Source organism: Mauremys mutica, chromosome 3, assembly GCF_020497125.1.
Source record: "Mauremys mutica isolate MM-2020 ecotype Southern chromosome 3, ASM2049712v1, whole genome shotgun sequence".
In the NCBI taxonomy this organism is placed as follows: Eukaryota; Metazoa; Chordata; order Testudines; family Geoemydidae; genus Mauremys; species Mauremys mutica.
In genome coordinates, this window is record NC_059074.1 from 141,586,771 (window position 1) to 141,600,052 (window position 13,282).

General features: G+C 48.3%; 1 protein-coding gene across 2 annotated transcripts in view; it reads right to left on the reverse strand.

Annotated features, from left to right (window-relative positions):
• SMYD3 (SET and MYND domain containing 3) overlaps positions 1 to 13,282 on the reverse strand; it is a 642,972-nt gene that overhangs the window by 616,473 nt on the left and 13,217 nt on the right. Inside the window, exon 1 of one of the 2 annotated variants that reach the window (XM_045009337.1) lies at positions 9,324 to 9,502. The exons of the other annotated variant lie outside the window; for it this stretch is intronic. Coding sequence (XP_044865272.1) covers positions 9,324 to 9,487 — 164 coding nt within the window. The 5' untranslated portion in view covers positions 9,488 to 9,502. Of the gene's footprint in view, positions 1 to 9,323; positions 9,503 to 13,282 lie in introns of those variants that run through there. 2 annotated transcript variants of the gene reach the window in all.

Sequence of the window (13,282 nt, forward strand, 5' to 3'; positions counted from 1 at the left end):
AACACTGAGTTATGAGGAAGGCTTAGTAAGTAGAGCACTTTGTTCTATTCCTGGCTCTGCCACTGGCCCCCTTGGTGACCTTGGGCAAGTCACTCCCCAGCCCCCATGTCTCCGTTTCTCCATCTGTAAAACAGAGGCAACGATACTTTCTTCTTTCTGACTACTAGAAGATGGGACTGGACAACCAGATCACACAATAAATTGCCCTGTTCTGTTCATTCCCTCTGAAGCACATGGCACTGGCTACTGTCTGAAGACAGGATACTGGGCTAGATGGACCATTGGTCTTATGTTCTTATCACAATTCTTAAAGCCAAGACATCACACATGCTTTTTGTTTCCTAACCACAACCATTTCAGGAATTAAAATTGACAAAAAGATTAATGATTGGCCTGGAAATAACAGAAGATCAGATAGTCCCCCAGTTTATATGGCTATGGCTGGAAAAAATCAGATAGCAATGGCCTTTTCTAGAAATGCACAAGTTACTTTGGGTTTGCTATTTTTTGTTAGGATGGGGGAGGAAGGAGAGAGAATAAAAGGGGCTATTCCTGTCAAACCTCAGCAAATGAAGCCAGGGGTTCATCCCTGACTCAGGATAAACACGCACAGGAGGCAGGACATTCCACCAATTCACACTCATGAAATTTACACTGCATGTTCCATCAAGCAGAAGGGGTGCCCATATTGTCAGGGTGATTGCCCTTTAAATCCACAAATCACACCCTAAGACGTGTGTACCTCAGATCTGTGGAGGCCAGTACCAACTGTGCAGAAGCCCTGTGACGCAGTACTACTTCATGACCTCAGCCGTGGATTCCATAGTGGTACAGCCCTTTTGGGAGAAATGCTGCTGCTAGTGCTTACCCAGCTGACACCACCCCTACACCTCCTCAGGAGAGAGTTCACTTCCCCTTCTCCTGTGTGCACCCAGACGATAACTACTGTTGTCAGAAGTGTTGTCAGATGCTACCGGTGTGGTGCTCTGTCCTCTCCTTGTTGGTATCACTCGGCTGCATGCGTGTGTTCCCTCTGTGTGCTGCCCCAGCTCTGCGCAGATAGCTGACACAGCAGACCCAAAGAGAACCCCCAATGACCACAGAGTCTAGTAAGGTACGAAGGCAGGTCGGCCAGGTTTATTGCCGTATTGGATACAGTAGTAGTTCTCCGAAGATTACTTGGTCTACCGAGCATACTACGAATATGTACCCACGGTCAATGGACTCAGCTCAGTCAGTGGCGGGACTTTCCACTGACCCCTAGGTCGGACCCAGACACCGCCCCAGGGATGCATTCTTATACACAGGTACAAACAAGTTACACATCACTCCTGACGTATTGAGGTGCAACCCCTCTACGTACTAAGGTACAACCCCTCTATGTAGCAAGGTGCCGCCTCTTACCTTGTACATGTTGGTTCGAACAAAACAACTCTATCCATCATATTACCCTTTTGCCCCTGTCATTGGGATGGGTCGGCCTGTCCCTTGTTATCTATGGAATGTTCCAGTATAGTGTGTTCTGATGCTGTGTTTATACTTCGGTATGCTAGGTGAATATATGTTTATGCAACATCAGCCCTTTTCTTGCCAGCTTCTGTGAGCAGGGCCTGCCTCTGGCTCACAGCTTAACTTTGCTTTATGTTAGCAAAGTCTTGACCATTACTTTAGTTCAGGCCTCAGGCCTCATACTGGGCCTTTATTAGGGCCTTCACTTACTACAACTACTAGATATGGGCCTCCTCTCCTCACAGAATCAGAGGGGGTGATTTTTCCCATAGGATTTTCCAACTTGTGCTCCATCACGTTTACAAGATTCTGTGTAGTATGCTTCTCTCCACTGAGTGTTACCAAAATTCAGTCTACCTCCAATGCTATTACCTTTGTTTATGACACACACAAACAAATGACATATAAAAGACCTCAAGCAGAAACAATATGTACAAGATCTTTTAGGGTTGTTGCTTTAGAGTTTTTTTCTTTCTGCGCTTATTCTACCAGATCAGGGGTCAGAGTTATATGCCTTCTGCATATTACACATTTTCAGAAGTGACCATTATTGTACTATAATCCGTCATCTTCACTCATTGTACCATTAACTGCCATGTTTACCTTCATACATAAACATGTCTGCCTACATTGGGAAATTATGTCATGTTAGTTAAAACATAAGAACAGTCATATTCGATCAGACCAATGGTCCATCTAGACCAGTATCCTATCTTTAGACAGTGGCCAGTGCCAGATGCTTCAGAGGGAATGAACAGAACAGGGCAATTTATCGAGTGATCCATCCCCTTTTGTCCAGTCTCACATTCTGGCAGTCAGAGGTTTAGGGACACCCAGGCATAGAGTTGCATCCCTGACCATTTTGGCTAATAGCTATTGACAGACCCATCTTCCATGAATTTTATTTTTTTTTTTTTTATAAAACCCAGTTACACTGTTGGCCTTCACAACATCCCCTGACAAGAAGTTTCACAGGTCAACTGTGTGTTGTGTGAAGAAAGTACTTCCTTATGCTTATTTTAAGCATGCTGCCTATTCATTTCATTGCAAAGACTGTTGAAAAGAAGCTAAAAGAATTCTTTGCAACAGCCTTGTCTTCTTTGGGTGCTCCATTAGCACCTTGATCATCTAGTGGCCCCACTGATTTGTTTGGCAGACTTTCTGTTTCTGATGTACATAACAAATATTTTGCTGTTAGCAGGGGCGGCTCTAGGTATTTTGCTGCCCCAAGCATGGCAGGCAGGGAAGCCTTCAGCAGCTTGCCTGCGGGAGGTCCCTGGTCCTGCGGATTCGGCGGCACACCCGCAGGCGTGCCACCAAATCTGCAGGACAAGCGGACCCTCTGCAGGCATGCAGCCGAAGGCAACCTACCTGCCACTCTCGCGGCGACCACTCGCGCTTGGCGTGCTGGTGCCTGGAGCCGCCCCTGGCTGTTAGTGTTTGTGTCTTTAGCTAGTTGCTCTTCAAATTCTTTTTTGGCCTGCCTAACTATACTTTTACACTTGACGTGCCAGAGTTTATGTTCCTTTCTATTTTCCTCAGTAGAATTTGACTTCCAATTTTTAAAGAATGCCTTTTTTGTCTCTGCCTCTTTTATTCTGTTGTTTAGCCATGGTGGCATTCTTTTGGTCCTCTTACTATTTTTTCCCTGTATTGGGTGTGATTATATATCTATATCTATATCGATATCGATATCGATAGATATATAATCACAATATATATATTCGATAGTTAGTTAGTTAGTTAGTTAGTTAGTTAGTTAGTTAGTTAGTTAGTTAGTAAAAATACCATAATAGAGGTTCAAAATTTCCATGCAGCTTTTAGGCAGTTCACTCTTGAGACCATTCATTTTAATTAGCCTACTACGTTTTTGTCGTTCCCCTTTTTTTAAATGAAATGCTACAGTAGTGGGTTTCTTCAGTATTTTTTCCTCTGCAAGTATGTTAAATGTAATTATATAATGATCACTACTACCAAGCGGTTCAGCTACATTCACCCCTTGGACCAGATTGTGTGTGCCACTTGGGACTAAATCAAGAATTGCCTTTTGGGTTCCAGGACTAGGTGCTCCAAGCAGCAGTCATTAATGGTGCTTTATACTTGGAAATCTCAAGCAAAGCTCATTGGGTTTCCTCAAGCACATACCATACAACAGCCTGTAATTACGGAAGCCAAGAGAGACAAACCAACCACATTTTCATTTCTTGTTCTGCTTGGCAGAACAGTGTAAACAGGCCTAATCAGTGTAAAAAAGGCAGGTGGAGGAAAGATGGCATTGCTGTCACAAAGGAAAGACTTCCTATCAGGGTCAGTTCAAGCAAATCTCGGGCCGAACAACTGTGAGAACCCCTCTTGCCTGTAACGTCCAAGATTCACTGTGTGTGCAACCTCCTACTCCCACCCCACAACTCTTTTGGAAGTTTCCTATTAAGCAGAATGTTGACAGTTGAGCCTGACCTGATCTTGGAGGGTTTACATTTTATTCAGCTAAGAAGTCACAGCAAATTCTGCATCAGATCAAAGACTAGAAGAGAGGTGTATTCAGGCAATGTCTAACTCACTAGGCCACAGTGCTTTCCTTGAAAGTGACTCAACTTCCCGGAGCCTAACTTACCCAATCTGAAAAATGCAGCTAATAAAGATTTTTGCATTTACACTGTGCTTTTTCATGTGCAGATCTCACAGTATTTTACAAAGGCAGCCATGCATTCTGGCATACATTTTCAATGATTTTTTGAGTGCTGAACCTGAGACACCTTAAAGGAATCTGATTTTCAAAGGGCAGGTGCTCAATACATTTTGAAAATCAGGCCAATTTAATATGTATCTACTTGGGCACCCAAAATCACTAGGCACTTTTGAAAATTTAGACCTATTCGTCCAAATTCTATAATTTCCCTAGGTACAGAGGGAATCTGTATAAACAGATTGAAACAATCTGCATAAAAGGTGACAGTAATCTAGTGCCAGGGTCCCCAAACTGTGGCATGAGAGCCTGATGCTCCACCAATTCACTTCACAATAATTTTTTAAATGATTTTCAAATTTAGTAACTGCTGATCTGGTGAGTAAGACATACACCAGCTACCTCAGAGAGTAGAGCTCAGTTTCCATCTCTGCCACATACTTTCTTTGTACCTTTGTGAGACAGGGCCTGGATTTACAATCTTTTGATAGATTAATGGATGTTAAGGAAACATCCAGTCTATCCAAGAGTAGACTAATACCCACATCTTTTAAAATATCTCATTTACTGATAACCTGTTTCTCAAGCCATCAACTCCAGCTAGAAAATCCTTCACTTTGGAACAGTTTATGAATCAGGATTTTCACTTGCCATTGAATCCAGCAACACTAATCTTGTCCATTAGTCTCCCAGACTCTCCAGACTAAAACTGACAAGGAACAGATGGAAACATGAGAACAACATTAAATTAATTCATAAAAAATGAGGGGAAGGCTTACTCTTAAAATAATCAGTATAAGTAAATTTCCAGGTTGTTTGTTTGCTTTCCTGATTACTATTATCAAAATGCAGAAAATTGGGCGGGAGGGGGTTTAAAGCAATTAGGAATGTACCCAAGTGCATATGATCAACAAAAACATCATTATTAAAAGAGGAAAGGAACTGACAAGATGTGTATGTTAGAAACATATCATAACTAATTACTAGTGTAATCATACTTCTCATTTCTCAACCTGTCAAGGTCCAAATTTGGGGCACAATTTATGACGTATACTCAAAATCAGACACACAAATTAATGCATTAATGTATTAAAAGCTACACTTCAGTGTATACAACTCTTTCTATAATCTTATTTTTATGATTCTTAGAATCATAGAATATCAAGGCTGGAAGGGACCTGAGGAGGTCATCCAGTCCAACCTCCTGCTCAAAGCAGGACCAATCCCCAACTAAATCATCCCAGACAGGGCTTTGTCAAGCCTGACCTTAAAAACCCATAAGGAAGGAGATTCCCATTCCAGTGCTTCACCACTCTTCTAGTGAAAAATGTTTTTCCTAATATCCAACCTAAACTTTCCCCACTGCAACTTGAGACCATTACTCCTTGTTCTGTCATCTGCTACCACTAAGAACAGTCTAGATCCATCCTCTTTCAGGTAGTTGAAAGCAACTATCAAATCCCCCCTCATTCTTCTCTTCTGCAGACTAAACAATCCCAGTTCCCTCAGCCTCTCCTCATAAATCATGTGCTCCAGCCTCCTAATCATTTTTGTTGCCCTCCGCTGGACTCTTTCCAATTTTTCCACATCCTTCTTGTACTGTGGGGCCCAAAACTGGACACAGTACTCCAGATGAGGCCTTACCAATGTCAAATAGAGGGCAATGATCACGTCCATCGATCTGCTAGTAATGCCCCTACTTATACAGCTCAAAATGCTGTTAGCCTTCTTGGCAACAAGGGCACATTGCTGACTCATATCCAGCTTCTCATCCACTGTAACCCCTAGGTCCTTTTCTGCAGAACTGTACAGACACTGCACTTGTCCTTGTTGAACCTCATCAGATTTATTTTGGCCAAATCCTCTAATTTGTCTAGGTCCCTCTGTATCCTATCCCTAACCTCCAGCATATCTACCACTCCTCCCAGTTTAGTGTCATCTGCAAACTTGCTGAGGGTGCACTCCATGCCATCCTCCAGATTATTAATAAAGATATTGAACAAAACCGGCCCCAGGACCGACCCTTGGGGCACTCTGCTTGATACCGGCTGCCAACTAGACATGGAGCCATTGATCACTACCTGTTTAGCCCTACCATCTAGCCAGCTTTCTGTCCACCTTACAGTCCATTCATCCAGCCCATACTACTTTAACTTGCTGGCAAGAATACTGTGGGAGACCGTATCAAAAGCTTTGCTAAAGTCAAGGAATAAGTCAAGGATTCTACTTTTGATGAAAATAATTTCACACTATACATGAGAGGATATGTAATCTGTATGGATCATAGATACATTGAGGTTGAAATGAGGGACATTTGAGAGATATGGTTATAAATTGGCTTGCCAGTATTAAATTTTTGTTAGTAAATGTCAATAAACATTGATTTCAATGTAACAGCAAATTTTTTTAAGTACATCAGAAGCAGGAAGCCTGCTAAACAACCAGTGGGACCATTGGATGATTGAGGTGCTAAAGGAGCACTCAAGGACAATAATGAATTCTTTGCATCAGTCTTCACAGCTGAGAATGTGAGGGAGATTCCCGAACCTGAGCCATCCTTTTTAGGTGACAGATCTGAGGAATTGTCCCGGATCGAGGTATCATTAGAGGAGGTTTTGGAACAAACTGATAAATTAAACAGCCAGGGCCGGCTTTAGGCCAATTCCACCAATTCCCCTGAATCGGGTCCCGCGCCCAGTGAGAATCCCTTCCCTGGCTAGAGGCGCCTTTTTAATTTTTACTCACCTGGCGGCGCTCCGGGTCTTCCGCGGCACTTCGGCGGTGGGTCCTTCGCTTGCTCTGGGTCTTTGGCGGCAGGTCCTTCAGTGCCGCTGAAGACCTGGAGCGAGTGAAGGACCCGCCGCTGAAGTGCTGCCGAAGACTCGGAGCACCGCCCGGTGAGTACAAGCCCCACGGGTTTTTTTGGTCATCCCTGCCGGGGCCCCGTCGAAACTGTTCGAATTGGACCCCGCACTTCCTAAAGCCGGCCCTGTAAACAGCAATAAGTCACCAGGACCAGATGGTATTCACCCAAGAGTTCTGAAGGAACTCAAATGTGAAACTGCAGAACTACTAACTGTAGTCTGTAACCTATCATTTAAATCAGCTTCTGTACCAGATGACTAGAGGATAGCTAACGTGACACCAATTTTTAATAAGGGCTCCCAAGGTGATACCAGCAATCACAGGCCTGTAAACCTGACTTCAGTACCGGGCAAACTGGTTGAAACAATATTGTCAGACATATAGATGAACATAATTTGGTTTTAGTAAAGGGAAATCATGCCTCACCAATCTGCTAGAATTCTTTGGGGGGGGGGGGGTCAACAAACATGTGGTCCAAAAGGATCCAGTGGATTTAGTGTACTTAGATTTTCAGAAAGCCTTTGACAAGGTCCCTCATCAAAGGCTCTGATGCAAGGTAAGTTGCCATGGGATAAGAGGGAAGGTGCTCTCATGGATTGGTAACTGGTTAAAAGATAGGAAACAAGGGGTAGGTATAAATGGTCAGTTTTCAGAATGGAGAGAGGAAAATGGTGGTGTCCCCCAGGGGTCTGTTCTGGGACCAGTCCTATTCAACATTTCACAAATGATCTGGAAAAAGGGGTAAACAGTGAGATGGCAAAATTTGCAGATGATACAAAATTACTAAAGATAGTTAAGACCCAGGCAGACTGCGAAGAGCTACAAAAGGGTCTCTCAAAACTGGGTGACTAGGCAACAAAATGGCAGATGAAATTTAATGTTAAAGTAATTCACATTGGAAAGCATAATCCCAACTATACATTTAATATGATGGAGTCTAAATTATCCTTGGAGTCATTGTGGATAGGTCTCTGAAAACATCCACTCAATGTGCAGCAGCAGTCAAAAAAGCTAACAGAATGCTGGGAATAATTAAGAAAGGGATAGCTAATAGGACAGAAAATATCACATTGCCTCTATATAAATCCATGACATGCCCACATCTTGAATACTATGTGCAGACATGGTCACTCCATCTCAGAAAAGATATACTGGAACTGGAAAACCATAACAGTAAAAAAAAAAACCTAGATAAATTCATGGACAATAGGCCCATTGATGGCTATTAGCCAGGATTGGCAGGAATGGTGTCCCTAGCCTCTGTTTGCAAGAAGCTGGGAATGAGAGACTGGGGATGGATCACGATGATTACCCGTTCTGTTCACTCCCTCTGGGGCACCTGGTATTAGCTACTGTCGAAAGACAGGATACTGGTCTAGATAGATCTTTGGCTTGACCCAGTAAGGCCATTCTTAACAAACACACACAAACCCATGAAAAATTATTTCCATCCATAATAACTGATGTTTACAAATAGGAAAAGTAAGAATAATAATACTGCTTGAGAACTCTTTGAGTTTAATATTTACTTTGTATATTTTGACACACAATGTTGACAACTTGTACCTCAAAAGTAATATTTAACTTTTTGAATCTGAAAGTCTACTGTTATTAAATAATTACTGTCAGACACTCCCTATTGTTTGCCCCTACCTAATTTCCCATACCTGTGACCATTTAAATTGATAAAGATCAGGGGGAACTGCTTAAAAATAAATATTTGTTATTTTAAAATAATCAATTTCTGCCAAGTCTAGACATCAATCGCATCCTCCCCTTACCACTGCTCTTCCTCCCACCCTGTGTCACTGCCATGCCGTCCCTTCTGGCGTTATGACTGGCCAATAGCACAACTCAGCACGCCAGTTCCCCTCCCTGCCCGCCCCGCTTCCTCTGCCGAGCCCGCCCGGCGCTAGATACAAACTCCGAATGCCCAAAACCCGGGCTGCAGGCGCGCACCGGCGGGGAGCCGGGCTCTGGGCTGCAGCCGGGGTGGCGCGGAGTAGGGTGCGAAAGGGCAGAGCGGGCGGGGCTCCTGTCCCACACACGTGGCCCGTGGCCGGGAGGGCTGCGCAGGGCTTCGGGGTGGCCTATGGGTCTATAACGCACAGCGTGGGCGCCCCGGGCTGGCCCCGCGAGGGGCTGAGCGCAGGGCGGGTGGGTGTGTTTGCGGGGAAGCCCTCCCACGCGGGGAGGGGCAGCGGCGGCCGGCAGGCGGGAAGGGCGGCTGGGGGCTGCCGGAGGACCCGGCCCCGCTCGGTACCTGCGCAGGCAGCGCTCGCACACGCCGCCCAGTCGCTGCTTGGTGACGGTGCAGGCGAAGGGTTCGGCCCGGTACAGCAGCTCGCCGAGCCGCGCCCGCCTCAGAGCGCGGAGGCCGCTGCCTCTGCCCGGGCTCGGGAACTTCTCCAGCCGCCCTGACTCCATGTCCCGCGCCGCAACCCCTTTCGGCCCCCACGTGGTCCGGCCCCGGTAGCCGCCGGAGCCATCTTTAGTGAGGGCAGAGACCCGCCGTCACCGGCCTCCTTCCTGGGGCCTAGCAACGAGAAAAGCCCCGCCCTGCGGCGGGCTGGCAATGGGGGCAGAGGGCGAGGAGAGCCCCAGCCCGCCTCAAGGCTGCCCCTGACTGAGGGGGAGGGCTGGACTCTTCCCATCCCCAAGCATAGGCGGCAGGTTTGTATAATTTTTGGTGGGGCTCAAAATGGTGGTGCCCCCCCGCTCCCGCCCTGTAAGCCGATATAAAATGAAGCTACAACGCGTCAGTGCCACAAGATTACAAGGGTCAATTAAAAGTGGAAAGTCAGAAGCAGCACTTGCCTACTTCAGTATACAGTATTATATTTTGTTGCACCTGTTGTGATGAAGTGGGAATGTTCTTAATATTTTCTCTGAATACTGTGTGGGTGCCTCAGTTTCCCCTGCAAGATGCCAACTGAAGGTGTTGGGGACAAAGAGATCAGGTGGCCTCCTTGTCCGGAAGAGACACAGAGGCCAGAGGAGGGAGTGTCAGTTTGGAGCTGGCTGGGGAAATGGGGAGAGACGCAGAACTTGGTTCTGGGCTCCCCACCCCCCAAGATGGACCTGACAGAGGGGTTCTGTTTTCTGTACCAACAAGCTCTGTTTAAACTGTGTTCCCGTCATCTAATAAACCTTCTGTTTTACTGTCTGGCTGAGAGTCACATCTGACTGCGGAGTTGGGATGCAGGGCCCTCTGGTTGCCCCAGGACCAGCCTGGGCAGACTCACTTTGGAAAGTGCATGGTGTGGAAGGGCATGCTGAATGCTCCGAGGTCAGACCCAGGAAGGTGTAAGCTTCTTGCCCTGGAGACAGTATGCTCCGAGAGAGGAGGCTCCCCCAGAGTCCTGACTGGCTTTGTATGGAGTTGTTCCAAAGCATCACAGCATCCCTTTCCACACCGTGCACTTCCCAGAAGTCCGCACAGGCACTGACACTCCCTCCTCCGGCCTTTGTCTCTTTTCCAGGCATTAGGAGGCCACCCGATCTCTCTGTTCTCCAACACCTTCAGTTGGCACCTTGCAGGGGAAACTGATTTGGGAGAAATGAAGTAAAAGCTGCCCAAACCGAGCTTGAGCACTCCTGAATTTTGAGGTGTTCAAATCTGGAAGGCAGGTGCTGGGGGTGGGAGAGGGCTGTGGGCTCCATGGGGGAGCATGGCAGCAACTGTCTGGAGCTGCACGGAGCCAGATACGCTGGTCTGAGTGGCACAGTAAGCGGTTTGGGGGTTGGAGAACAGGTAGGGAGTTCCGGGGGGCAGTCAAGGGACAAGGAGCAGGGGGGATTGGATGGGGCAGAGGTTCGAAGGGGCAGTCAGGGGACAGGCAGCAATTGGATAGGCATGGGAGTCTGGGAGGTTTATCAGGGGACAGGTAGGGGGTGCGGTCCTGGGGGGAAGTTGGGTGGGGTCTCAGGAGGGGGCAGTTGGGGACAAGGAGAAGGGAGGCTTAGATAGGGGCTGAGGTCCCAAGGGGCAGTTAGGGGCAGGGGTCTCGGGAGGGGGTAATCGGGGAACAAGGACCAGTGGTGCTTAGATAGGGGGTGGAGGTCCTGGGGGGCAGTTGGGGTAGGGGTCTTGGGAGGGGGCAATCAGCGGACAGGGGCTGGGATTCAAAGGGCTCTGGGCTGCCTGCAACCGCGGGGAGCCCAGAGCCTTTTAAATCTCAGCCGCGGCTGGGATTTAAAGGGCTCTGGGCTGCCTGCAACCGGGGGGGAGCCCAGAGCCTTTTAAATCCCAGCCGCGGCCGGGAATCAGAGGGCTCTGCGCTGCCCGCTGCGGCGGGGAGCCCAGACCCCTTTAAATCTCAGCCGCGGCTGGGATTTAAAGGGCTCTGGGCTGCCTGCAACCGGGGGGGAGCCCAGAGCCTTTTAAATCCCAGCCGCGGCCGGGAATCAGAGGGCTCTGGGCTGCCCGCTGCGGCAGGGAGCCCAGAGCCCTCTGATTCCCGGCTGCGGCTGGGATTTAAAAGGCTCTGGGCTCCCCGCGATTGCAGGCAGCCCAGAGCCCTCTGACTCCCAGCTGCGGCTGAGATTTAAAGGGCTCTGGGCTGCCGGCAGCACAGAGCAGGGGAGAAACCTAGCTCCAAATATTGCTGGAGCAGAGCCCCTGTCTGTGAATATTCCTGGGGCTAAAGCCCCAGGAGCCCATATAAGTTGGCGCCCATGTCCCCAAGGTGAGGGCCTGGTCTCCCTGTGCCCCAAGCAGCTAGCACGGGGCTGGTGTCCCTGCCCTGACAGAAAGCCCCCGAGGGCGTGGGTGCAGGGAGTTTGGCATCCCTGTGCTGTGGTACCTACACCTATTGGTAAGGTTACCACCTGGCTGGTATTTGACCAGGATGACCATTTTTTTATGGATTTGCCAGTTGCCAGAAAAATAATCTGCTGGGTGGTGGTGGTGGTGGTGGTTGTTGTTGAACCTAGGGCTAAAGATTTGCATTATTATCACAATACACTGGGATATCTAATGTTAAAAGGGTCTGTGTCTCCAGCTATTCCCACTTCTGCAGTTGAAGTGATAATAGATCAAAACTGTTGAAAATACAACAGCTGCCTGCCCACCAACATGCAAGTGGCCCATGCTTGTGGGGTTGAGTCAGGTGAGAGTGAGGGGACATGTGATGTTATCAGTCTTATGTGTTATCTGACTACAGGGCTGGCCTTAGGGATGGGCCACTCAAGTGACCAACCAGGGTGCCATGGTCAGGGGGATGCCATGCAGGAGTGTAGAGCTGCATGCTGCCGGCTGCCAGAGGAATGCCACATACTCGCAGAGGCAATGTGGGGGGGGGGGAGAGGAGGGGCCAGATTTTTCCCTGATTCTTTCCCCTGAAGGAACATGGGGGGGGGAGGGGAGAGTGGTGATGGACAGATACGGCTCACACACACCCCAACATTCCTCTGTGCCCCTCCCCCCAGGGGGGGAGTGAAGAACAATACCAAGCAGTTTGTGCACCCAGGTACTTTCCTCACCTGTGCTGTGAGGCGAGCATCAGGAGCTGCTGCTCTCTGCCCTTCCCTTATGCAGCCCAGTTGGGGAAAGTGATGTGGATGAAGGGAGCCCTGCATTTCCCCCCTATAGTCCCCTAGGGGGGCACGAAGGAGCAGTGTTCGACCAGGGAGCAAGCAGCAGTGCCAGCCACTTCATGCATCCAGGTCAATTTCCCCATATGGGCACAGGAGGGAAGTGTAAAGGTTAGGGACAGAGGAGGGGGTGCAGGGGTTAGGAGTGAAGAAGACACCGTGCAGCACAAATGGTGGCAATATACCATATATCATGCCACCCTTTCTGCTGCTGCTGGCAGCAGCACTGCCTTTAGAGCTAGGTGCCCAGCCAGCAGCCACCACTCTCCATCCACCCACCCAGTGCTTAATTTGTGCCAGAGCTTGCTGTGGCTGAGCCCTGGCACCTTTCAATACCAATGAAGCACTGGTGGGAGGCAGGGGGCCTCTGGGGGGGGGGAACCCATGGGGGCCAAGGGCACCAAAATACAAATTCACCCAGGGTACCATTTTCCCTAAGACCAGCCCTGTCTCTCTAGACACTATAAGTGGCTGTTGGAGGGCCAGTTGCAGAGTTCCCTTGTGGGGGTTGTGGCAGGCTTGCCATATGAAGGATGTTGCTGGTTTTTTGCATTTCAAAAGGTGGTTACCCTAACCCACAGTGGAAATGAGGCTATAGAACCAGCTGGGCAGTGATGGTGGCAGGGA